General features: G+C 43.7%; 1 protein-coding gene across 4 annotated transcripts in view; it reads left to right on the forward strand.

Annotated features, from left to right (window-relative positions):
* Nucleotides 1–24827, forward strand: part of kansl1b (KAT8 regulatory NSL complex subunit 1b) — a 44551-nt gene that overhangs the window by 5436 nt on the left and 14288 nt on the right. For all 4 annotated transcript variants that reach the window (XM_027177900.2, XM_047816091.1, XM_047816090.1 and 1 more), the window contains one exon: nucleotides 11035–12235. In XM_027177900.2, the coding sequence (XP_027033701.2) occupies nucleotides 11103–12235 (1133 nt within the window). In that variant the 5' untranslated portion in view covers nucleotides 11035–11102. The remainder of the gene's footprint in view (nucleotides 1–11034; nucleotides 12236–24827) is intronic.

Consider the following 24827-nt stretch of genomic DNA (forward strand, 5'->3'; position numbering starts at 1 on the left):
GATTTCTCGCAATTCCTCCCCTTGACATCATTGACATTTGAGATTAAATATTTCATCTGTTATTATTTTCCTTTCACGCCCTTAAAACGATTCCTGATTCGGTTCACCGAATAATTCTGACCTTTAATTCTATAGAGAATGACACAAGGTCAAAATGAATTCATAGCATGAAAGAAAAAGAGAGAGGGGGAAAAAATGTTTATTTATTTGTTTATTTATTTATAAAATTTGTCTCCACAGTGTGCAGGGTGAAGCGTGTGAACGCGCCACGTTTTACGTTCCGGATTATTTATTCGTATTTTAACTCGTACGTGTTTATCTTTTTTAATCATTTTTATTTTATGATCTCGTGACGCCTCCGGCATCGGTTACGATGCGTTTTAAAATCTCTTCCTGACCTGTGTGTGTGTGTGTGTGTGTGTGTGTGCTAGTGCTACGACCGATCTGATTGTGTTATCGGTTGTGTTTCATAAACGTAATACGTGTGTAAACAGGATATTACATAATTTCCATAATTTTTCCTTCATTTCCATTTACCTCTGCTGCTCTGCTGAGCCGCACCGCACTGCTGATGCCCAGACGGGACCAAGAGACCCTTTTAAACTCTATTTTATTTCTATACAGATTGATGTATCTCACACACGTCGTTTATTCCGTTTCCATGTGTGTGTGTGTAAATATCTACACACACACATGGACGTAACCTTATGTGTTTTTGTCCAGCACACACACACACACACATCTCCCAGCTCCACCTGTGGTTAGTGTTACACACTCTGTACTTTTCCATGCTATAACGTGTTAACGATTACACGTCCCGGTGTCAGCCGTCATACACAAGGCCATTTCTGTTCCCGAACTCCCACCAGGATTTGTTTATTTTAATGAATATAATTGATTTAAATCGCCCTGTTTTGCTGCATCCCGCTTACACCAGTGAGCTTCAGACGGTTATATATATTTTTTTATCTGATTACCATCTCAGCTCATGTGTTTGTTTTTGATTAGTGTTTTGCCTTTGCAGCTTGACAGAGTTTTAAACAACTTTTGTTATGATGATCTCATTAAACCTCCCTGTACGCTACAATTTTTCTACATTCGAGTTGATGTGAATTCGATAACTTGAGGTCAGTGAATTGCCCTTTCTGCTCGGGCCGCTCGTAGATGTCTCAACCTGTTTTATAGCTTCATGTAGACCCTATTTATCTCTGAACAAATGCTGCGTTGTTTTCTGAACATTCCAACGTTATCATTCCTCAACATCTTCCTAATGAATGTACACGTCCAGGTCACTCCCTAAACGGGCCGCACTGTAACACACTGTAACACACTGACACACTGTAACATACTGCAACATACTGACACTCTGTAACACACTGACGCACTGTAACATACTACAACACACTGACACGCTGTAACAGACTGACGTACTGTAACATACTGCAACACAATGACACGCTGTAACACGCTGTAACATACTGCAACACACTGACACGCTGTAACAGACTGCAACATACTGACACTCTGTAACACACTGACGCACTGTAACATACTGCAACACACTGACACTCTGTAACACACTGACGCACTGTAACTTACTGCAACACACTGTAACACACTGTAACATACTGCAACACACTGACACTCTGTAACATACTGCAACACACTGTAACATACTGCAACACACTGACACATACTGCAACACACTGACACTCTGTAACACACTGACGCACTGTAACATACTGCAACACACTGACACGCTGTAACAGACTGACGTACTGTAACATACTGCAACACAATGACACGCTGTAACCTACTGCAACACACTGACACGCTGTAACAGACTGATGCACTGTATCATGCTGTAACATACTACAACACACTGACACACTAACACAGACACTAACGCACTGACACGCTGTGACGCGCTGTAACGCACTGACGCACTGTAACATGCTGTAACACACTGACACGCTGTAACACACTGACACGCTGTAACACACTGACACGCTGTAATGCGCTGTAACACTGACATGCTGTAACATGCTGTAACACACTGACACACTGTAACTAACACAACATCTTCTACCCTGATGAAGGTGAAGTGGAGTGCTGGAAAGATTATGGCTTTTCTGATTTCCTCTTGTGTAAATCTCCTCAGATCCTGTCAGGATGTTATGTAACAGCCCAGTGTTATAATTCCACTCCATGTGGTGCGCTCGGCCTGACTGGAACGCTTTCCTCGATACATGTGCCTGCTTTTTTTTCTTCTTTTTTCCACCAAAGGTTTATTTGCACTTCTGTCTTGCTGGTGAACACCATTGAAGGACACCAAACAAGGTTTCCGATCCCTCTCTAGGTGTTGACTTTTGTATAACGGTGTGACAGGAGAATTGCCGTGATTAACGCGCTCGTTCGAACACGTTCTCCTTTCTATAGCAACAGGAACCTGTACGGCAGACGCTCCGGGTTTCTGAGCGGTGACATTGTGACTGTTTGTTTCTCTGAGGAGATTTTTATTCAGCATTTCATGGAAGGAGTCTCTAGTGTCAGCGCTTTGATACACGATGCACCGACGTTACATTTTCACCTAAGAAGATTTTTGTGCCTTCCTGTTTATTGCCGCTTTTCTATAAAAAGATTAAAACTACTATTAATGAATAAGATCATCTGTGCACACACACACACACACACACACACACACACACAGACAGGTGTTTGCTTCTTATGAATGGGTTTCAGTACACTTGGCTATGTAATACATATCATGCAGCGTGTCGTAGGCTTCGTTCTCGTCCCGTGTGGATTTGCTCGCGGTCTGTAGGCCTGCGGACGGTGGATAGCTGATCTGTTTGTCTGTCGGCTGCTGAATTGCGTGTAATTATTCCTGTCGATGCCTTTCAGCGCCCGTCAAGCTGTAAGTGGGAAATGGATGGTCTATGAATAAAGATGCTGGAAGGTGTTTAACTGCAGGCCTTTCTGTCTTCCTCGCACTCCTCCTCAAAATCTTTCTTTGGTTGTGTGTAGGTTTGAAGAGAAGAGCCTTCGGTGTACCGCAGACATGCTGCACAGAAAAAACTACTTCTTCAGCTGGTTTGGGGAACGTACTGAAGTTTAAAAATAAAATATTACCACTTAGTGTAATTAGGGTTTTAATAAAATCGGCTGAATAGTATAACAGTGCAAATAACCTGCCCACCCCGTGTTGCCTAAGATATGTCCACTCCCTGTAACTCTGTGCCTACCCCGTGCCCACTCCCTGTAACTCTGTGCCTACCCCGTGCCCACACCCTGTAACTCTGTGCCTACCCCGTGCCCACACCCTGTAACTCTGTGCCTACCCCGTGTCCACTCCCTGTAACTCTGTGCCTACCCCGTGTCCACTCCCTGTAACTCTGTGCCCACTCCCTGTAACTCTGTGCCCACCCTGTGCCGACTCCTTGTAACTGTGCTCATCCCATGCACACCCCATCACCTAGTGTCCATTCCATCACCCCGTGCCCACACCCTATCACTTTGCTGACCCCATGCCCACTCTGTTACTCTGTGCCCATCCCATTACCCCATGTATACCCCATGCCCACACCCTATCACTATGCCAACCCCATGTCCACTCCCTGTCACCTAGTGACTACTTTATGCCAACATCTATTACCCCATGATCTACCCATGCCCACCCCCTGCGTCTCATTTACAGCAGATGTGTACTGTATATTTACAGAAAACTCTCTTTGTTGAAAACATAAGATCTAAACTAAATCTCCTGCCATGTAACGGACCGGGAGATGGTGAAATGTAAACGCTGGGTTTTTCTCATCTGATTCAACTGAAAAAAGTATCGCAAATGACCTTTTAAGTTCAAAATCTATAGCAAAGCTTTTATTCTGTAACATTAACACTGGATGGTGCATTTTGGTGAGTTCTGTGGAGTGACTTCAGATAAACAAATGGACTTACAGGTCAAGAGTTCACACACAGGTGAGGGAGTGAGGGAGACCTACCTTATGTTTAGTTCTTTTTTTATCTGTACATTCACTTCTCAATATCTATATTAACGATCGCTACCACAGAATTTGGACAGACGTCACAGTTAACACTTTTCTGCCATTTTGTGGACAGTTTCACAAGATGAAGGTTTACTGGTGGAAAGCAGTGAAAATATCTTAAACACGGTCACGTTTATCTCGTATCCCCCGTTATAGGATCATAAGGACATGTTTATCTCGTATCCCCCGTTATAGGATCATAAGGACATGTTTATCTCGTATCCCCCGTTATAGGATCATAAGGACATGTTTATCTCGTATCCCCCATTATAGGATCACAAACACGGTTGCGATTATCTCGTATCCCCGTTATAGGATCACAAACATGGTCACGTTTATCTCGTATCCCCCGTTATAGGATCACAAACACGGACATGTTTATCTCGTATCCCCTGTTATAGGATCACAAACACGGTCGAGTTTATCTCGTATCCCCCGTTATAGGATCACAAACACGGACATGTTTATCTCGTATCCCCCGTTATAGGATCACAAACAGATTCAGACTGAAATCAGATCCTGTGAATTTCTCGCACTTCGAGGTTGTTTTGCCTTTAGAACAAGAACGAAAGTTGATTAATAATCTGAGATCTGGTTAATTGTACTCTTATAAGAGGAACTACTGGGTACGTCGGACTCTGTACACGCACACATTCCTTTATATGTGGCTAACAAACCCACCACCAGTACCAGGGGGATTTTTTAGGGGGGGTAAATGAAGCACAGTGAGGAAATAACCTTCAGCTGCTTCAAGAGCTGTGAGTGGGAACAAATATCTAGAGGCAAAAAAACGTGGATAATTTTTTAATAGTGCGGTGTTGAGGAAGCGCTCGGCACCCCCACTAAGCCACACCCCTTCTCACTACGCCCATAACCTGCTCACTAACTACGCCCCGGCGTTCCCATGCTCTCTAACCCCATCGCTTTCTTACTAACTCCACCCCACATTCCTCTTCCTCTAACCCTTTCCCCTACTCACTAATCCCATTCCTCCTCCATTAAATACATCCTCGTCACATGTTTTCTCCAGCCCAATTCCCCGCTCACTAAACCCCACCCCCAGCTACACTCAGCTAACTCGCCCTCGTCTATCTGCAGATCTCCGACTGTTATCGAGGACTCCACACTCCACAAGGAGGACGTCAGTTTAGTGTTTTAAGAGAGTCATGATGGACGCCCTGTCCATGTCTGTGAGGGTCACCCCACAAACCATTCGATTGTATCCATGCCTTCTTCCTGATACAGACGGAGTCTCCAGTGCCAGAGCTTTGCGTAAAGCAGAAACGTTCCCACATCTTCAGGCTCGTTGTGTTTTCAGTGTAATGTAACAAGCTAAGAGGTTTGAAGCGTGTAGTAGTGAAGTGTTTGTAGCTGCTGTAACGTAAGTGAGAACACGGACATGTTGGATTGATGTCACAGCATTCAGACTAACTGTAAGTCAGTGTGATTTGTGTAGAAGGAAAGTGAAGTTACCTCAACGCTCATTATCTTATATAGACGCACAAAGCTCTGGTCCAGGTGGAAAGTCTGAAGGAGCCCAAAGGTCAACTTTTCACTGCTAATCTCTCTCTCTCTCTCTGTCTCTCTCCTCTGTCTGTCTCTCTCTCTGTCTCTCTCCTCTGTCTGTCTCTCTCTCTGTCTCTCTCCTCTGTCTGTGTGTCTCTCTCTCTCTCTCTCCTCTGTATGTGTCTCTCTCTCTCTCCTGCCCCCCCCTCTCCTGTCTTGTCTCTCTCTCTCTCTTTCCCTCTGTCTGTGTCTCTCTCTCCCTCCTCTGTCTGTGTCTCTCTCTCTCTCCTCTGTCTGTGTCTCTCTCTCTCTCCTCTGTCTGTGTCTCTCTCTCTCTCCTCTGTCTGTGTCTCTCTCTCTCTCTCTCCTCTGTCTGTGTCTCTCTCTCTCTCTCTCCTCTGTCTGTGTCTCTCTCTCTCTCTCCTCTGTCTGTGTCTCTCTCTCTCTCTCCTCTGTCTGTGTCTCTCTCACTCTCTCTCTCTTTACCTTTCTCTCCTGTCTCTCTCTCTCTCTCTCTCTCTCTCTCTCTCTCTCTCTCTCTCTCTCTCTCTCTCTCTCTCTCTCTCTCTCTCTCTCACACACACACTCTGACCGATGCTGAGGGGTTTAGAATCGTGTTCGGTACAGAACAGAAAATCGGAAAGCACCTGCCGGTGTGTCGTTGGTTCTCGGGGACGGTTTAGTGCTGGATTATTGAAACTTTGGGGATTTTGCAGTGTTTGTCACTCTGTCGGAGGGCATTAGGGCTCAGTGTGAGACTGATCAGATCAGATACAGGGCACTTGCTCACGTAGCTCATCATAACTCCACACGGCCGATGCGTTGCCTGAAAAAGATTTGTATTTAAATGCGCGTGTGTATTTTCTTTTCTGTCTGTATTAAAACGGGCTTTTATGGGTGTTTGTGAGTTTAAGTGGCTCAGCTGGGAAAGTTTCAGGCATGTGGAAGGAATCTGCGTGTGACGGCTGAATGGTCTGATCTGCTGCACCCGAGTGCAGATAAGGTCTAGAATACCTCACCGCTTTTAGTATCGCTTTAATGGTCCTCCTTTTCTCCTTCCTGATAGGATAAGATTTGAAGAAGTTCTTATTCAGCGCTGTGTCTGTGTGTGTGTGCGTGTGATATACCATTATAATGAACATATCGGTACGGTGTGTGTCTGTGTGTGTGTGTGTGTGTGTGTGAGATACCATTATAATGAACATATCGGTACGGTGTGTGTGTGTGTGTGTGTGAGATATACCATTATAATGAACATATCGGTACGGTGTGTGTCTGTGTGTGAGATATACCATTATAATGAACATATCGGTACGGTGTGTGTGTGTGTGTGATATACCATTATAATGAACATATCGGTACGGTGTGTGTGTGATATACCATTATAATGAATATATCGGTATGGTGTGTGTGTGTGTGTGTGCTGCTGTTCAGGAGATGCTGGTGTGCACAGATGTGTGCCAAGCTTCATTGTTCGTGCTGCTTTTGTGCCACATCTGTGATTCTACTTGTAGTCTGTCTTTTGTCGTTAAAACAAAAACAGTTCTGAAGGAGTCTCAAGTGGTGTGGAGTCTCAGATGCTGTATCTGACACTGTAAGAAATGCTCCTTCAGCTCTGGATTCCTTCTCAGAAGCTTCAGACATCTCCTCAACCCATGGGTTCCTCCAAGTTCCTCTATATTTAGCATTTTTAATTCGATATATTTGACTTGCGTTTTATTCCGCAATTCATTTTGTTTCCACGGTAACAGCATTACACGCAGGTTTTTGTAATTTAACAAACTAAAATAAATTGCTCGTGGCTTATGGAACGAGTCTCCAGTATCAGTGCTGTATAACAGTCAGTGTGCTTTCAGTACGTTACGAGTAAATCTTCAGGACAGGTTACGCTTACTTAAAGGTGGTTAGAGAGCAGGAGTAAAACCTGCTACAAATAAACATGCAAATCAAACCTTCATGCTTTATGCTTGACTCCAGTTGCTAAAACTTTCACATATTTGCATACCAAACTTCTGTCGGTACCGATAGACATTTCTGGATAAGACGATGACGTGATCAGAGTGTAACAGACATGATGTCCTCAGGAGCGCATGAATCACTGCTCGTTTCTCAGTACTGATTGTTCAGTAGTCAGTTCTCACTGCTCAGGGTTCATTGTCTTCAGTACTCACTGTTAAATGTTCAGTGTCTACTGCTTCAGTGTCTATCTCCATTCCTGTGTCCACACACACACACACACACACACAGACTCTTGATCAGCACTAAAACTCTAAACAAAATATATCTTATGACCCGACACCCTGAATGTGATCTCCCCACTGAGTCCAGCTGGTTTAATTTAGCGATGCTTTTAACTCCGCACAGGATTTTGCTTCATTCCGCTTGTCGAGCAAAACGTTTTTTTTTTTTGTTTTTTTTCCCTCTAGTTTTGACATCGCTGACATGTGACACGTGAAAAATCGGGCTTGTTGCTCTGGGTTACAGCAGCCTGTAGACCAAAGTTCAGGGATTTGTTCATGGCCTAATGGCCCAGTTCTAAACACACACACACACACACACACACACACAGAGCTTGTTGTTATCAGTGTTCCATGGGAACTTTGGTTTGGACTCTGTAACTGTCTCTTGCCCGTTTATTACGATTTGAGCCGAACTCCTGCTGAAGACTATATACAGTATAAATCATGTGGTACTGAAGGAATTCGACTGGCCTGATGGTAAATGTTTCTGCAGTGTTGAAGGTTAAAGTGTTAAAGACACACACACACACACACACACACACATGCACCTCGTTACCATGTTCTACTCCTCTCATTACTGCTGCACACAGCCACTGCTCTCATCATTAACACCCAGCGTCTGTCTGTCTGTTTATTGTCTGTGTTTCTTTTATTTTAATTTGTCTTTTTTTCTTTGTCTGTTGGCTGTCACTTTTTTCCTGTCTTCCTGTATTCTTTGTCTGTCACTATTTGCATTTCTTGTTTCTGCCCCCTTTGTGGTTTCTGTTTGTATTTTGTCTCTAGCTGAATTTCTCTGTTTTTAGCTTCCCCAAAGCTTAATATTAGTCATATCTGTGTGTGTGTGTGTGAGTGTGAGTGTGTGTGTGTGTGTGTGTGTGTGGTTTTTGTGTGCGCAAGCATGTGTGTGTTCGAGTGTGTTTGGTTGTGCGCGAGTGTGTTTGGTTGTGCGCGAGCGAGAGAGAGCGTGTGTATGAGCGAGTGTGTAGCTGGTAGGAGTTTATACTGTTTAGTTTAACAACATCAGGGACTCTTTCCTCCTGGAGGAATCTGTATCAGAAGAATGTGAGTTTGGTTCAGACTCTGAATTGTTCTGACAGACAAACTGTCACAGGAGATTTTTACTGTAACATTGAGAGAAAACATCTGCCATGACTTCACTTATACATTTATAATCATAACAAAATGCACAAAGCTCTGGTCCTGCTGGGAGGTCTGAAGGATCCCAAAGGTCAACTGTACACTGTCAACTGTCAACTGTCTCTCTCTCTCTCTCTCTGTCTCTCTCTCTTTCTCTGTGTGTGTGTGTGTGTGTGTCTCTCTCTCTCTCTCTCTCTTTCTCTGTCTCTCTCTCTTTCTCTGTGTGTGTGTGTGTCTCTCTCTCTCTCTCTGTGTGTGTGTCTCTCTCTCTCTCTCTGTCTCTCTCTTTTTTCCTCTCTCTCACTCTCTCTATATCTCTCTCTTTTCTTCTCTCTCTTTTTTCCCGTCTCTCTCTCTCTGTCTGTGTCTCTCTCTGTGTGTCTCTTTCTCTGTCTCTCTGTCTTTGTGTCTCTGTGTGTGTCTCTCTCTGTCTCTCTCTCTCTGTCTCTCTTTTTTTCCCTGTCTCTCTCCCTCTCTCTCTCCCTCCTGCCTTTCTCTCTCCTGCCTCTCTCTCTCTCTCTCTCTCTCTCTCTCTCTCTCTCTCTCTCTCCTGCCTCTCCCCCCCCCTCTCTCTCTCCTCTTTTTATAATTTTGTTTGTACTAATTCAGCAATTCCGAGTCCCTCATTGAGAGAACTTTATGTTGTACAGTCCGGTGCAGATTACTTCCCCTCACTTCATCAGTGTTCAGATTTATACCTCAGGTAGAACAAGCAGGAGGCTTATTTTAAACCCCACAGTGTCCTGAGCAGCTCCAGCCCTCAGTCAGCCAAACACACCACGGAACACTTACACTTATTTTTAATGCTCACCATCTCCTCCAGCAGATTCCACCAGCTTCATATCTGACATCTCTGGAGATAATTTAATGTCACACACGATTCCAGTCCTGATACAGAACCTCAACACCACTTAGTCTCAAACACTTCTGACAACTTGTATATCAAAATAAAAGCCCTGTGTGAATCTTCATCATCCTGAACAGTGTCTCGTTGCGTTTCCTGATCTTGGCTGAAGCTTCATAATCGTCTCTAACAGACCTCCGGTTTACCAGCGAGAGTGAAGACGCTGAAGTTCACGTGATCCTCCATAAAGAGCACACGCCGTTTCTCCTTCATCACGTACGACATGACGCAGATAAACACTGCTGAATTTTATACCCAAACACCAAATCTCCCTAAAAAAAATCTTTCCGAAATGAAGACACGTATTATTTGGCTGACCGACCGGTTCTTTTGAAGACATCTAAAACTTTCGGAGAATATTTTATTTTTCTTTTAAGCTGAAAAACGCAGTAATTTATAAACCAGTTTGCCTTAAAAAGAAAATATGAACAGATTTAATCTAAATTAATCTTAATGATTAATTATTTAAATAAAAAAATTATTGAGAATAAATCCTTGAATAATAATAAAAACGATTTAAGTCGAACATTAGAACAATTTTTTATAATTAAATAATTAAGTCGCATCGTTTAAGTCGCATTAAAACAACGCAGCGAAAAGGATCGAGATCGATTTGGATTAAGCTTTATTTAGCCTCAAGACTCTTCTGCTCTACTTTGTTCCTGAGATCTTGAGTGGGAATGTTTGGGTCTTACTGCAGGATCTCTGATCCACACTGATCCAGTCATCTGTGAATCCTCTAAATAAACACCAGGCTCAATTCTGACTCGCTCGTCTGTACCACGTTACGCCTTTTCCTCTAATTATGATGGAAAGGAAAAACGATCAAGCGCTAGGACGTAAACACACACACAAATGCTTCTAACCCTGTGCTGTCTTTGTGTGCTGTACAGATCTGGATTTGGACCGAATTCACTTCGGTACTCCGTTCACACGAGGAAGTTAAAAAAACTTGATTAGAAAGTGAAACATGATGATTTATTTTGTCTTGATGCTCAGGCAGCTGAATTGAGCCGAGAGATTTAATGTCAGACTCCTCAGTGAAATTGTCCGCCAAATGAGGTTTAATCCAGACGAGATGGCGTTTGGTGAAACGAAGACGATTTTTATTGTTTTGGAGAAAAAAAGGTAGAACTTTTGAATAAAGAAGTTTTTTCTTTGAGCCTTTTGATCCTCACATGTTTTTTGTTTTGTCCCACAGCAGGTTGTCCTGTGGCGTGACGGTAGGTGGGTGGTGTGGCTCTGGCCTCGGCCCCCTTGCGCCGCTGAATGGCTGCGATGGCGCCCGCGCTGACCGACACGCCGGCCGACACTCACCGAATCCGCCTCAAACTGGCTCCGTCCTCCTCCGCTATCAACCAGAGTGCCGTGGAGGAAAACGGTGCCACCGACCGCGTCCTCGTCCCAACGAACGGCACAGTCAAACGCAAAAACTCCGCTGACAAAGAGGATCATCTGTCCTGCGTGGCCGGAACCAAGGACGAATCGAGTCGCGATTTGGGCAAAATACAAGAGTTCGTCACTTCGTACCGCTGCTCGGACGAGACCCTGAAATTGCAGAACGTTTTCGACATCCTGCCCGGCATCTTACAGCGCAAGCACCACACCCTGGAGCTCTCAGAGGAGCAGCTGAAGAGCATCATGAGTGCTGGGAATGCTAGCAGTCTGTCTTCTCTACAGCAGAGTGCCGGCGTAAACGGCGTGGCGAGGAAATTTACAAAAACAAACAAAGACTCCAGCAGCGTCACCATGAATGGAGGCAAGTACGGACAAGCAGGGCTACCCCTTGCTCACGGCGGGTCAACAGGAAATGGTCCTGCTAAAGATTCCACAGAGCAGCACCAGTGCCCTAGAGGTGTCCCCCGGGATCGGCAGAACAACCAGGATATCCCAGAATCTCCCGTGCCCTTTCGCTCGCTTACACAAGAGCGGAACGGTTCGGACAGTTTGTCTGTGTTTAGTGCGGACGTTTCCGTGGCTCCGCCTTCTGTGCTCCACTCCCTCGAAAGCCTGGGTGGAGACCTGCACAGCCGTTCGCAGCAGGCCAAAAGCCGACAGATGGAGATCGAGGGTCGTCTGCGGCGCCTGCATAAGCGGCTGCAAGTGGTGCAGGCGAAGCAGGTGGAGCGTCACGTGCAGCAACAGCTCGGTGGATTACTTTGCAGCACTCTGGGGACTCAGGACTCCCGGGTCCATCGGGAGAGAGCAGAACCCAGCCGGGTTCTGAGGGGTGAATCTGTGCCGGCCGAACTGGAGCGGCTATCGCTGAGCTGCAGCACCAACCTGCGAGCGGCGGAAAACGCCTTTGATTCGGACGCCACCGAGAGCAGCTCCGGAGGAGAAACAGATGTGGAAGAGGACGAGCTGGGCCGGGTGGACGTCGAGCAGCGGCACATTTCACTGTGAGTAGTGAACTTTAAAGTCCTGCTTGCTGATGAGGTGGTTGTTTAGGTTGGTGACGTTAAATTCTTACGATGAGAACATCTGAGTTTTGTGCCACCAGCAGGTGAACGATGAGGGGTGTGTGTGTGTGTGTGTGTGTGTGTGTAGGATTCTCTGGTCTGGTGTGTGTTACATTTACATAATCAACAATCAGAGACTAGAGTCACACACTTGGTAAACTACAGCTCAATAAACTACATTCTGCTTTCTTTTGCTTCATGGATTCCACAATTACACGTTTTTCACTAGTGTGAAGTGTTGCCAGGTATCAATAAAAAGCACCCTTCTTCTGCCAGTTTAAAAGTTTATAGATGACTAACTTTACCTTCATTCCACAAGCCTGTTTGTTTCAATGCTAGATCAACACGTGCAACCCTGAAGTGGGCGTGTCTGTAGGACAGGATTTATTTATTACATTTTCTTTTGTTCTGCGTTCTCAACATTGAGTATACGAAACGGCCCAGTTGCCATGGTGATGTTCTTTAACCCACTTTAGTTTTTGTCATGTCAGCACATACGTAACCGGTTTGCTGATTCGACCTAAAGAGGGAGTTACTGTTTCAGCGGCATTTAAAGGCCACGACGTGGCGACGCGGTGCCGTATGATGCGTTGCCGCCGCACTCTTCGTCTGTAACCTGTAACTCGGGTGTCAGTGTGTAACCTGTAACTCGGGTGTCAGTGTGTAACCTGTAACTCGGGTGTCAGTGTGTAACCTGTAACTCGGGTGTCAGTGTGTTTAACAGTCTGTTGTTTTCTTTACAATGACATGCTAGGGGTCGACACTTTGTGTTTCACGCCATAATAGTATGTTGTGTTCACATCGTAGCATCATCACACGTCTGCTTAAGTCCACGTCGTCAGGCCGCGCTCGTCTACGGGTTTAGAGGAGAAGAAACCCGTTACTGCAGCAGCATGTGTTCATCTGATCTGTTTTACTTTCACTTCACACCACACGTTCAGTTACATGATGCAAGCTCAATGCAACTTCTCCTCTACATTTCACTCCTCTCATCTCCTCTCTTCTCCTCTCCATTTCTCATTTCTCTCCTCTCGTCTCCTCTCTTCTCCTCTACATTTCTCATTTCTCTCCTCTCCATTTCTCCATTTCTCATTTCTCTCCTCTCGTCTCCTCTCTTCTCCTCTACATTTCACTCCTCTCTTCTCCTCTCCATTTCTCATTTCTCTCCCCTCTTCTCATCTACTCTCCTCTCCATTTCTCTCCTCTCTTCTCTTCTCATCTCATCTACTCTCCGTTTCTCTCCTCTCTTCTCTCTTCTCTTCTCCTCTCATCTCCTCTCTTCTCTCCATTTCTCATTTCTCTCCTCTCGTCTCCTCTCTTCTCCTCTACATTTCACTCCTCTCGTCTCCTCTCTTCTCCTCTACATTTCACTCCTCTCTTCTCCTCTCCATTTCTCATTTCTCTCCTCTCTTCTCATCTCATCTCCTCTCCATTTCTCTCCTCTCTCTTCTCTTCTCATCTCATCTCCTCTCTTCTCTTCTCCATTTCTCTCCTCTCTTCTCCTCTCTTCTCCTCTCCATTTCTCTCCTCTCTTCTCTTCTTAATTTCTCTCTCCTCTCTCCCTCCCTCTCTCTCTGACATTGTTTACAGTTATACCCTGCTGTCTCTTTACTAAGTGCTTCATCAGGTTTTGTACAATGTTTGTAATTCGGATGTAGACATTTTGGTATAATGATGTAACATAAATGCAATATCTCTCTCTCTCTCTCTCTCTCTCTCTCTCTCCTTCTGTATGGTTTGTGGGCTGTTGTTTGGTCAGCACTGAAAATCTACTAAAGATCAGATATAAATCTACTAAAGGTCTTTCATTAGCTGCTGAACGTTGGTCTTGAGGTGATATGACAGGAATGTTTAATTGTCCAGTGAGTGTGGTGGTGAAGAGAGAGAGCAGAAAGGCTCACCTATCAGTTCAGTGAGCACACACACACACACACACACACACACACACACACACATCGTCATATCAGTAATCTACTGTTACTGATAAAAACCTTTGAAGAAATAACGTTACATGAGACAGGTTTATATGATTTATTTATTTAAATGTTTGTTTGTTTTTATTTATTCTTTTATTTATTGCTGACAGTTTGGTGATGAATAGTTTGACTTTGCACAGCAGAGACACATGAAAGAGGCGAAATGTTCACATGCTCATAGTGCTAAAAATAACACAATGATCTCTGTCTGTCTGTCTGTCACTATTACTTGTCTCCCCCTCTCTCTCTCTCTCTCTCTCCCTCTCTCTCTCTCTCTCTCTCTCTCTCTCTCCCCCCCTAAAGGCAGATGATGGTGTCAGTAATAATTAGTGGCATGAACATGTACACAGCAGCCGTGTGTCAGATACAGAGTGTTTAAAATCTTGCTCAGAGTTTTGATCGTCTCCTGCTCAGTGTGTCTGAGAGGCCGTCTGTCTGTCTACCTGCCTGTCTGTCTGTCTGCTTGTCTATCTGTATGTCTGCCTGCTTGTCTGCCTGCCTGTCTGCCTGCCTGCTGACCTACTAGTCTGTATTTCTGTCTGCCTGCCTGTCTGTGTCTGCCTGCTCATCTATCTGCCTTTTTGTCTACAGATTGACAAGCAGACAGACATCTGCTTGTCTGCCTGCTTGTCTCTGTCTGTCTGCCTGTCTGTCTGCCTGCTTGTCTCTGTCTGTCTGCCTGCTTGTCCCTGTCTGTCTGCCTGCTTGTCTATCTGTCTGTCTGCCTACTTTTCTATCTGTCTGCTTGCTTGTCTATCTGTCTGTCTGCCTACTTGTCTATCTGTCTGTCTGCCTACTTGTCTATCTGTCTGTCTGCCTACTTGTCTATCTGTCTGTCTGCCTACTTGTCTATCTGTCTGTCTGCCTACTTGTCTATCTGTCTGTCTGCCTACTTGTCTATCTGTCTGTCTGCCTACTTGTCTGTCTGTCTGTCTGTCTGCTTGTCTGTCTGTCTGTCTGCTTGTCTGTCTGTCTGTCTGCTTGTCTGTCTGTCTGTCTGCTTGTCTGTCTGTCTGTCTGCTTGTCTCTGTCTGTCTGTCTGTCTGTCTGCCTGCCTGCTTGTCTACTTGTCTGTCTTAAGAATATGATACTGACAACCTAGATACCGTGTTAGCGTTTTTAGGGGCCAAGCACCAAAGCAGAATTTTTGTGTTAAATTTGTCAAATTCACTTTAAGACATAAGTGTTAAGTCCTTTTTTTTCTTCTTCTCGTTTTTCTCTCCTTCCTTAGTTCTTGCTCTATTTCTCAGTTTTTCTGGATGGATTCTTTCAGAATTTTCTGAATGTTATCGATGCTCTTAAGAAAATTTTGATCAGAACAAACGTACACGAGTTAGTATAGAAGTGCAAACGTACAAGAGAAGAAAATGTGTAGGAATCGATCCGTGTGAGAGTTTCCGTGTGTGTGTGTGTGTGTGTGTGTGTGATATGTTTTGTATCGAAGTCCATCATAGAGTCAGGTGTTGGGATCTGATTGGTTGCTGGTTTATTAAGGACTCTTAACTGCACTTCATTTTGGTGCAGATGTGGTTTAGACAGGATCTGTGCTCTGATGGCAGTACAGGCCGGACGTGTAATCCGATTGGTTATTTGGTTATTAGGGCAGTTAACTGTGGCCTGATTGGTTGCAGAGGCTTTCAGGGTGTGAGCAGAAATCTAATTGGTCACTGTGGCTTTAAGGGTCTGAATCCTGATGGGTTGCAGTGGTATATTTAGCAGTTTTATTTTTTATGGTGTAATATGATTGGTTGCTTTGGGATTAGGAGAAGAGACTGCGTTCTGATTGGTTATGGTGACATTTTGGGCTTTCACTGTTGTTCTGATTGGTTCTTGATGGATTAAGGCTATAAACCATGTCATCAGTGGCTACTGATGGACTAATGCTGGAAACTGTGTTCTGATTGGTTACTGTCACTGAATCGGGGTTGTAATCTGACCCCATGTTGTAAATACACATCTTTATTCTGCGTGTTTGTTTATCAGTGTCCACGTGCACGACTTGACTCCACGGCAGCCAATAGCGTTAAAGATAAGCCTCCTCGTGGGGGGCTTGTGTCCACACTGTGTAGACAGCGTGTTGAAAAAACGAGCATGTATCGTCTACCCTGACGATCGGCGCACCTCCGCACACATCCGTACGTGATCCGTGCAGAGGAGACGCGAGCTACAGTGAAACTCCTCAGTCGTCTTTATTCATCTGAATGTACAGGATGTCGTCGTAGTACTACACGGTTTCATTTACATCCGCTCCAATTAGACGTGTTCAGGTCAGGTAGAGTTCAGTTTTCATTATCAAGAGCACGAGGAAAGAAAAAAAACGCCGTTATTGTCTGTCCTATGTGCTTTATAAATAACCGACAGTGACTAATTGCGGTCCATTAGCAGTCCAGCTCTACGGCTCCGAATGAAATCATCCAGCGAGCCAGCGTAATGAATTCCAGCGCAGTTGGCTTTTATCGCCGCCTCGTCCGTTCGTCTGCGGGATGGAATACAACATCTTTTGAGACAGCGGTGTTACATAAAATCAATTACAGTCGAGACACGACGATGTAATATCTATATAACCATCATTTTAAACCACACGCTTTAATATGTACAAAACGTCTCACAGCGAACTTGGCTGACGTCGCGTTTCTATCCAGCTACTGCATAGAAAGGCCGAGTCACTATACATCATCTCGGCAACGTCACTTCTGTTTCTCCGAAAGAGTTTAATGTTGTTCCTGACACGGCAGATCAGAGGAAGGGATAAAGTCCAGGACCCCATATTGAGTAGTGACAAAATTCTTAATGAAAGGTATTCATAAAGCATCTTAAACCTCCAAAGAGCTCAAAAGAAAGTGTTAGGAGCAGTGAGGAGGACTTTAAGAGGCTATTTGGCCCCGTTCACACTGCAGGTAAAAGTGGCCCAAATCCGATTTGTTTGGGGTCAAGTGACCAGGTCAGACTTCTTCAGGAGTAGTGTGAACACTCAAATCTGGCCCAGATCGGATTTTTTATTTTATTTATTTTTTTTTTTCAAATCAGATCTGGGCCACTTCCATATGTGGTCCTGAATCTGACCCAAATCTGATTTTTTCCAATGTGGCTGCAGTGTGAACAGCCAAGGCGGATTTGATGCGACTTTTACGTCAATCTACATCGACATTCGTCACAATTATGCGCCGGCAAAAATGTGACAGAAACGTGACTGGCAACGTGTGTGTGTGTTAAGAGTGTTATATAAAGTGGTTACGTCAACCAGCTCATAATGTTTGCATTGAATACATCACATTATAGCGTTACATGATATGTTTGCTTGCACCAGATGATACGATACTTCCGCCATAACCTCGCCAACTTTTTAGCGCGACGGCGTGCTGCGTGTGACGTCATTGTTATTGTTCGTTTGTGCATGCGGGTGAGTACGAAACAGCAAACTGTTCACACTGGTATCTGATATAGGCCACATTTTAAAAGGTAATGTGAACAGCCAAACAAAAAAAAATCTGATCTGAGCAAAATATCCGAATCGAGCGTTAAGACTTGCAGTGTGAACGTGGCCTTAGTTAAGCTTTAATTGTTTACATTTATAACATACAGATGTCGGAACATCTCCGGTACGATCGGTCACGAACGCAATCTCTACACGGAAGTATCTCGATACGCAAACGTTCGTAAAACAAGAGTACAGCAATTTCACCATTTCTTTCTATCACTCAATTCAGGGTCTCGGTCTTTACAAACGTCTCAGAATAAAAGAAATTTAAATAAAGGCTTTAATCAAGACACTATATCATAAATATGGAGTGGAACAACAAGGGGAAGATTTTCTTTCTTTGGTTTTGTTTTGGTTTGGTTTTATTTTATTTTACGGAAGCTTCAGGACATCGTGCACTATTTCTGCCTAAACCACAGAACACAAATTCATGGAAAATTCCTGAGTCACTGAAGCAGAAATGGGGCAAGAGTTCGAAGAGGAAAAAGAGAGAGAGATGGAGCGAGAGAGAACCGGAGAAGGTGCCACTGTTGTGAAGCTCAGATGATTCACTGTTGCTTTTCTGTTAAAGTGAGTATCGATGATGGAAGTTCATCAGGATACAGTGTTGAGCTGAACGCTCCTGCATGTCTGGGTGCCACAGGAAGCCGTCAGCGGCGATGTTGTTGCTTCTGTTTAGGCACGGCGGAGGAGGTGTTTGTATACAGAAGCCTTCTTTCCATCTGCTTTGCGTGTTACTGGCAATACGCCGCGGTATCGTTTGTGGAATAAAGCACTCGGACGTGCGCTGCTGTGGGAAAACAATCAGTCGTGTCCATCTGACTCGAGGCAGAGTCGCTGCCATCGATCCACCATTGCAAAAATGAATTTCCTGTATTTAAAATCCCCAAATCAACCGATGGCTTACGTTACAGAGAAACCGGTACTGAAACTGGAGACTCCTTCCAATAAACCTCAGCGTATCAGCGAGGTTCTTGGTCTCACAGGTTACAGCAGCGTCATTTTCAGGTTAAAGACTGAAACCCAAAGAGAAATCTCTCTTAAATAATAAGTTATGTTCCGATGAGACTGAGAGCGTGTGGTTCATCATGGAGTCAGCCCTGAGATCTTAGAGAACTTTCCTGGTCTGAATTTTGGTAAAATCTGTAAAAACCTTCAGCATGCAGCCTGCAGCTGCTCAGGCCGTAATTTGGATATTAGATACTCGAAAATTTGATATGGAAATGGCTGTGGACTGGTGGATGGTCACATGATCACACACACACGCACACTGAAAAGACAGGGATTAAAAAAATATGGAGTAATAAAGCACCTTTAACATGATGTTCTCTGATTGGTCAGTATTCACTTAATTACCTGGAGTAGGATTATCAGAGGCGGCTTTGTTACAGGTGAAACCTGACTGTTCGAGCTCCAGGGTTACGAACGTTCCCTTTAATGTTGTCTGATAAAAGATCATTCTCCATCAAATAAACCGTGCCTCAGTGGAGTGTCTCTTGAGTCAAGAAAGAAAAGTGCTTTTCTCATTCTATGTTGCAGCTACTCAAATTTCTTCTATCTGCCTCGGCTATGCGGCTCTCTGCCTCGGCTACGCGGCTCTCTGCCTCGGCTACGCGGCTCTCTGCCTCGCCTATGCGGCTCTCTGCCTCACCTACGCGGCTCTCTGACCCGGCCACGCGGCTGTCTGACCCGGCCAGGCGGCTCAAAAGAAAAAGCAATAACTCGTACAAATAATATACAAAAAAAGACGCGTTTGTGTCGTCGACGTTTGAAAGCTCATCTCCAGTGTAAACTTAAGTGATTTAAGAGATTATTAATATATATTAAAGATATTATAGATATGAAATTTAAGTGGCTTTGTTGTCATGCTACTGCTGCGCTTCTACAGTATTTTAGCGTTTACACACACGCACAGATGCGTACAAATGTCTGACACGTCATCACTGTGACTCATGTAACAGTTAAAAGGAAAAAGGCGTGTGTCTGCTCTTCTCTCACTCTCTGTTCCGTTGTCTTTGGTCTTCAGCTCAGCGTACAGTACGTGTCTGTTAAGTGCGTAGAGCCGCGTGTTTCCCTCAACCGCAGCAGGAGGAAATAACACTGAAACTGCAGCTCTGCAAAGCACCATGCAGTTTGCTTACACCTGTTCTGTGTGTGTGTCTAAAGAATTACATAAAGTGTTAGCTAACTAGCTAACAGTGGTGTTTTATTAGCTTATGAGTGACATCCTGAGGTAAAAAAGAAAAGAAAAGGTATAATCCATGTGATGCGACTTTTATGTCAATCTACGTCGACATTCATCACAATTATGTGCCGGCGAAAACGTGACAAACGTGACTGGTAACGTGTGTGTGTGTGTGTTAAGAGTGTAATATAAAGTGGTTACGTGAACCAGCTCATAATGTTTGTGTTGAATGCATTACATGATATGTTTGCTTGCACCAGATGATACGATACTTCCTCCATAACCTCGCTAACTTTTTAGCGCGACGGCGTGCTGCGTGTGACGTCATCGAGGTAAAAAAGAAAAGAAAAGGTATAATCCATTAAGTCATGAAACTGTTTATTCAAATGCCTTAGCACAGTTTATGAATTTGACTTTGATTCATAGCTGTTGTATTTTAAGTTAAGAGCAATGGCAGTTTAAAAGTAATGGCGCCCACGTTGCTCAGGCTCTCTTGGGCGGATCTCTGATCTAGTCGTACAGATAAACGTCAGTGCAGCGTGTGACCCGATTTCTGCTGCAGGTCCTGCCTGTTGAGTCATGTTTACAATCCCACACGCTTCCTGCTTTACTTTGTATGATGCTGCAAACATAGAGGAAGCGACGTAGTTTTTAATCGCCACGTCGCGGTTTCAGCTGCAGAGCGACAAAACAGACCAAAGAGGAAAAGCCGAGAGAATTTCAGAAAGCAGCGAATATAAACGTGTAGATTCACATGGAAGTCGTTTCATCTTCGACCTTTTCTCCTTCTCTCTGGTGAAACATTGAGAGGCGAGTGCATTTTATCTGTCCATGCCGTAAAGGGCTGTACGGGAAGAATAAATCAATCAGAGCAGCCAGCTGACTCACTGAAGCCGTTTTAGAGGCAAGCTTGGATTTGATGAACGGTTGATACTTCCCAGAATTACCACCGTGTAACATTTGATTTATTCACTCAGATGAAGAGAGATTCATCATGAAACAGTTAGTCACACCTGCACATGTTCTCCTTACCGTTGCACCAGAGCTTCACCCTCCGTAGCTCCCTGCACTGCACCGTAGCTTCACACTCCTGACAGTTTTTTCTGCTGAATTTAATTTTTTCCAATTTTAACCAGCTTTATTGAAATTGAAAAAATAAAATTGAATGTCCTGCACAGAGCTCTGACCCAACCCCACTGAACACCTTTGGGATGAACTGGAACTAGAGCCTTGTCAACATAAGATATAGTGATGATGTATTGTGTCAGTGTTACAGTTATAATGGTGTTACATTGTGTCAGTGTTAGTTATAATGGTGTTACATTGTGTCAGTGTTACAGTTATAATGGTGTTACATTGTGTCAGTGTTAGTTATAATGGTGTTACATTGTGTCAGTGTTAGTTATAATGGTGTTACATTGTGTCAGTGTTACAGTTATAATGGTGTTACATTGTGTCAGTGTTAGTTATAATGGTGTTACATTGTGTCAGTGTTAGTTATAATGGTGTTACATTGTGTCAGTGTTACAGTTATAATGGTGTTACATTGTGTCAGTGTTACAGTTATAATGGTGTTACATTGTGTCAGTGTTAGTTATAATGGTGTTACATTGTGTCAGTGTTACAGTTATAATGGTGTTACATTGTGTCAGTGTTAGTTATAATGGTGTTACATTGTGTCAGTGTTAGTTATAATGGTGTTACATTGTGTCAGTGTTAGTTATAATGGTGTTACATTGTGTCAGTGTTACAGTTATAATGGTGTTACATTGTGTCAGTGTTACAGTTATAATGGTGTTACATTGTGTCAGTGTTAGTTATAATGGTGTTACATTGTGTCAGTGTTACAGTTATAATGGTGTTACATTGTGTCAGTGTTAGTTATAATGGTGTTACATTGTGTCAGTGTTACAGTTATAATGGTGTTACATTGTGTCAGTGTTACAGTTATAATGGTGTTACATTGTGTCAGTGTTACAGTTATAATGGTGTTACGTTGTGTCAGTGTTACAGTTATAATGGTGTTACGTTGTGTCAGTGTTACAGTTATAATGGTGTTACGTTGTGCCAGTGTTACAGTTATAATGGTGTTACGTTGTGTCAGTGTTACAGTTATAATGGTGTTACATTGTGTCAGTGTTAGTTATAATGGTGTTACATTGTGTCAGTGTTAGTTATAATGGTGTTACGTTGTGTCAGTGTTACAGTTATAATGGTGTTACGTTGTGTCAGTGTTACAGTTATAATGGTGTTACATTGTGTCAGTGTTAGTTATAATGGTGTTACGTTGTGTCAGTGTTACAGTTATAATGGTGTTACGTTGTGTCAGTGTTAGTTATAATGGTGTTACATTGTGTCAGTGTTACAGGTTACATTTATGGTGTTACATTGTGTATACGTTGTGCTGCTCTACTCATTTAGGTTGTGCTGCTCTACTCATTTAGGTTGTGCTGCTCTATTCATTTAGGTTGTGCTGCTCTATTCATTTAGGTTGTGCTGCTCTATTCATTTAGGTTGTGCTGCTTTAATCATTTAGGTTGTGCTGCTCTATTCATTTACGTTGTGCGTACATAGTTATGGGTGACACTGACATTGTTTCTTAGATTATTTAAAAAGGTATTTCATGAATTTCGATCTTAGTTTATATTGTTAAACGGTTTAAGATTACACAGATAAACTTTCATCTTTATTTTTTTTCCACAGTTACTGTACAGTCAGTACGCTGCTGAGATCCGTTACAGTTACACAACATTCCTCAATGGATAAAAGAAAGTAAAGAGAGATGTTTAAACCGTGAGCAGATTTGGTTGTAACACTGCATTTTTGGTCATTATCTCTCTCTCTCTGTCTCTCCATCATCTGTACCTGGCAGTGCCTGCAGCGCCTGGGCTAGAATGAAAGGACTCCTCTGTGAGTGTGTGGGAGTGAGGGAAAGTCTGTGTGTGTGTGTGTGGGTGGGTGTGTGTGTGGCAGACACACAGAATGAATAAGCCTGGTGCTCTTTGTGGTTTTTTCTTCCTTCTTCTTGTTCTTCTTCCTCTTCTTCCTGTGGTCTTTCTCAGGATTGGTAGTTTACTTGTTCTTACACACAGACGATGTTGTTATAAGACATTTAACCTCAATAAAAGGCGTTTCATGTTGCGTTTGTGGCCCCAGTCTGCAGTTCAGTGTCATTGTCTACGTCGTCATGGTAACGTTTAAACTGTGAGGGTATGAAGGTGGGACGGTCATTACAGGTGACAATGATTAAAATCTCTCTCTCTCTCTCTCTCTCTCTCTCTCTCTCTCTCCCTCTCTGTGTGTTTGTCTTACTCTCTCTGTGTCTCTCACACACACTCTTTGTGTGTCTTTCTCACTCTCTCTCTCTCTCTCTCTGTGTCTTACTTTCTCTCTCTTTCTCTCTGTGTCTTACTTTCTCTCTCTCTTTGTTTCTCTCTCTCTCACTCACTCTCTCTCTCTGTGTGTTTGTCTTACTCTCTCACTCTCTTTGTGTGTGTCTTCCCCCCCCCCACACACACACACTTGAACACCACACACAGTCCAAAGCATTCTTGCTGTGAAATTTAGAAAGTGGGCGGAGCTTCAGTCTCAGTTTAGTGTCAGAGTTCAAGCTAATTGTGGAAATGCTGATTTATTAAATTTAAAGTATTAAACATTTTACCCCTCCCCCACACCCCTGCATTTTTTTCCTTTCTCATGCATAGTTGCCTCACACACTAAAGTTTACCTGTAGTGGGATAAAGGTCAACTGTGCTTTGCATGTGTTGGCTGTGTGTGTGTGTCTGTGTGTGTGCGTGTATGTGTGTGTGTGTGTGTGTGTCAGATGTGATCACTACTCGTAATCACAACACTATGTCCTCTATCAAGTGATGGTTTAAATCTATTTAAACTGGCCGTGTGTGTAACGTTACGTTACCGGTGTTATCCTGACGCGGTGTTCGCGGATGCTGTGGTTGTTGTGTTTGGATCTAAATCAGTTTGCATTTTACACTCTTTTACTGTTTGTGTTTGAGTAATGTGTATTTACATGGCTGTGTTTGTATCAGTGAACAGTGATCTGTCTCTCTCTGTCTATCTGTCTCTCTCTCTCTCTCTCTCTCTCTCTCTCTCTCTCTCTCTGTGTCTCTCTCTCTCTCTCTGAGTTTTAGCTTTTCAGTGTGTGTGCATGCTTTGAGTTTTCCTTCACATGTGATCAGACCTGATTTCCTGTGTTTATATTTTGCTTCACTATCACTGAACATGCAGTTATTTCCTCAAAAAGCTGTTTCCTCATCAGCTCAAAAATTGTTTTTTTCCTTGGCAACAAAGCCACAATCTACACAGTGAATGCTAGCTATCAATTAGCTTAACCAAGTGTGTATGTGTGCTTCATAAAGAGAGAGAGAGAGAGAGAGAGAGAGAGAGAGAATATTTCTGCTACTTCCTGCCTCCTCCTTGCTTCCTGTTAGAGCTTCCTGTTCCTGGATGAAAAGCACACAAACACCCTTAGAGTCACACACACACACACACACACGCACACACACACACAGTTCTGTCAGGGCCATCTGTGCCTATTTAATATCCCTGTGTGTTGGGGTGTCTGTGTTCTTAAAATCTTTCTCTCACACACACACTTGTTGAAGTACATTTATTTCACTTGAATAGTTGCTATGACAAAATGTCTTACGCTCACTATCAGAGCTGCTTAGACACAGGAGACACTGCCCCCCTGTGGCAGAGTGTGTGCTTCCCCTCCCCTACATACAAGCTGTAGGACGGCCAGGCTGAAAGACAGGCTGTAAGGCATACAGACAGGCAGGCAGGCAGGCTGTAAGGCAGACAGACAGACAGACAGACAGACTGTAATGCAGACAGACAGACAGACTGTAATGCAGACAGACAGACAGACTGTAA

The sequence above is a fragment of the Tachysurus fulvidraco genome, chromosome 7 (genome assembly GCF_022655615.1).
Source record: "Tachysurus fulvidraco isolate hzauxx_2018 chromosome 7, HZAU_PFXX_2.0, whole genome shotgun sequence".
NCBI lineage: Eukaryota > Metazoa > Chordata > Actinopteri > Siluriformes > Bagridae > Tachysurus > Tachysurus fulvidraco.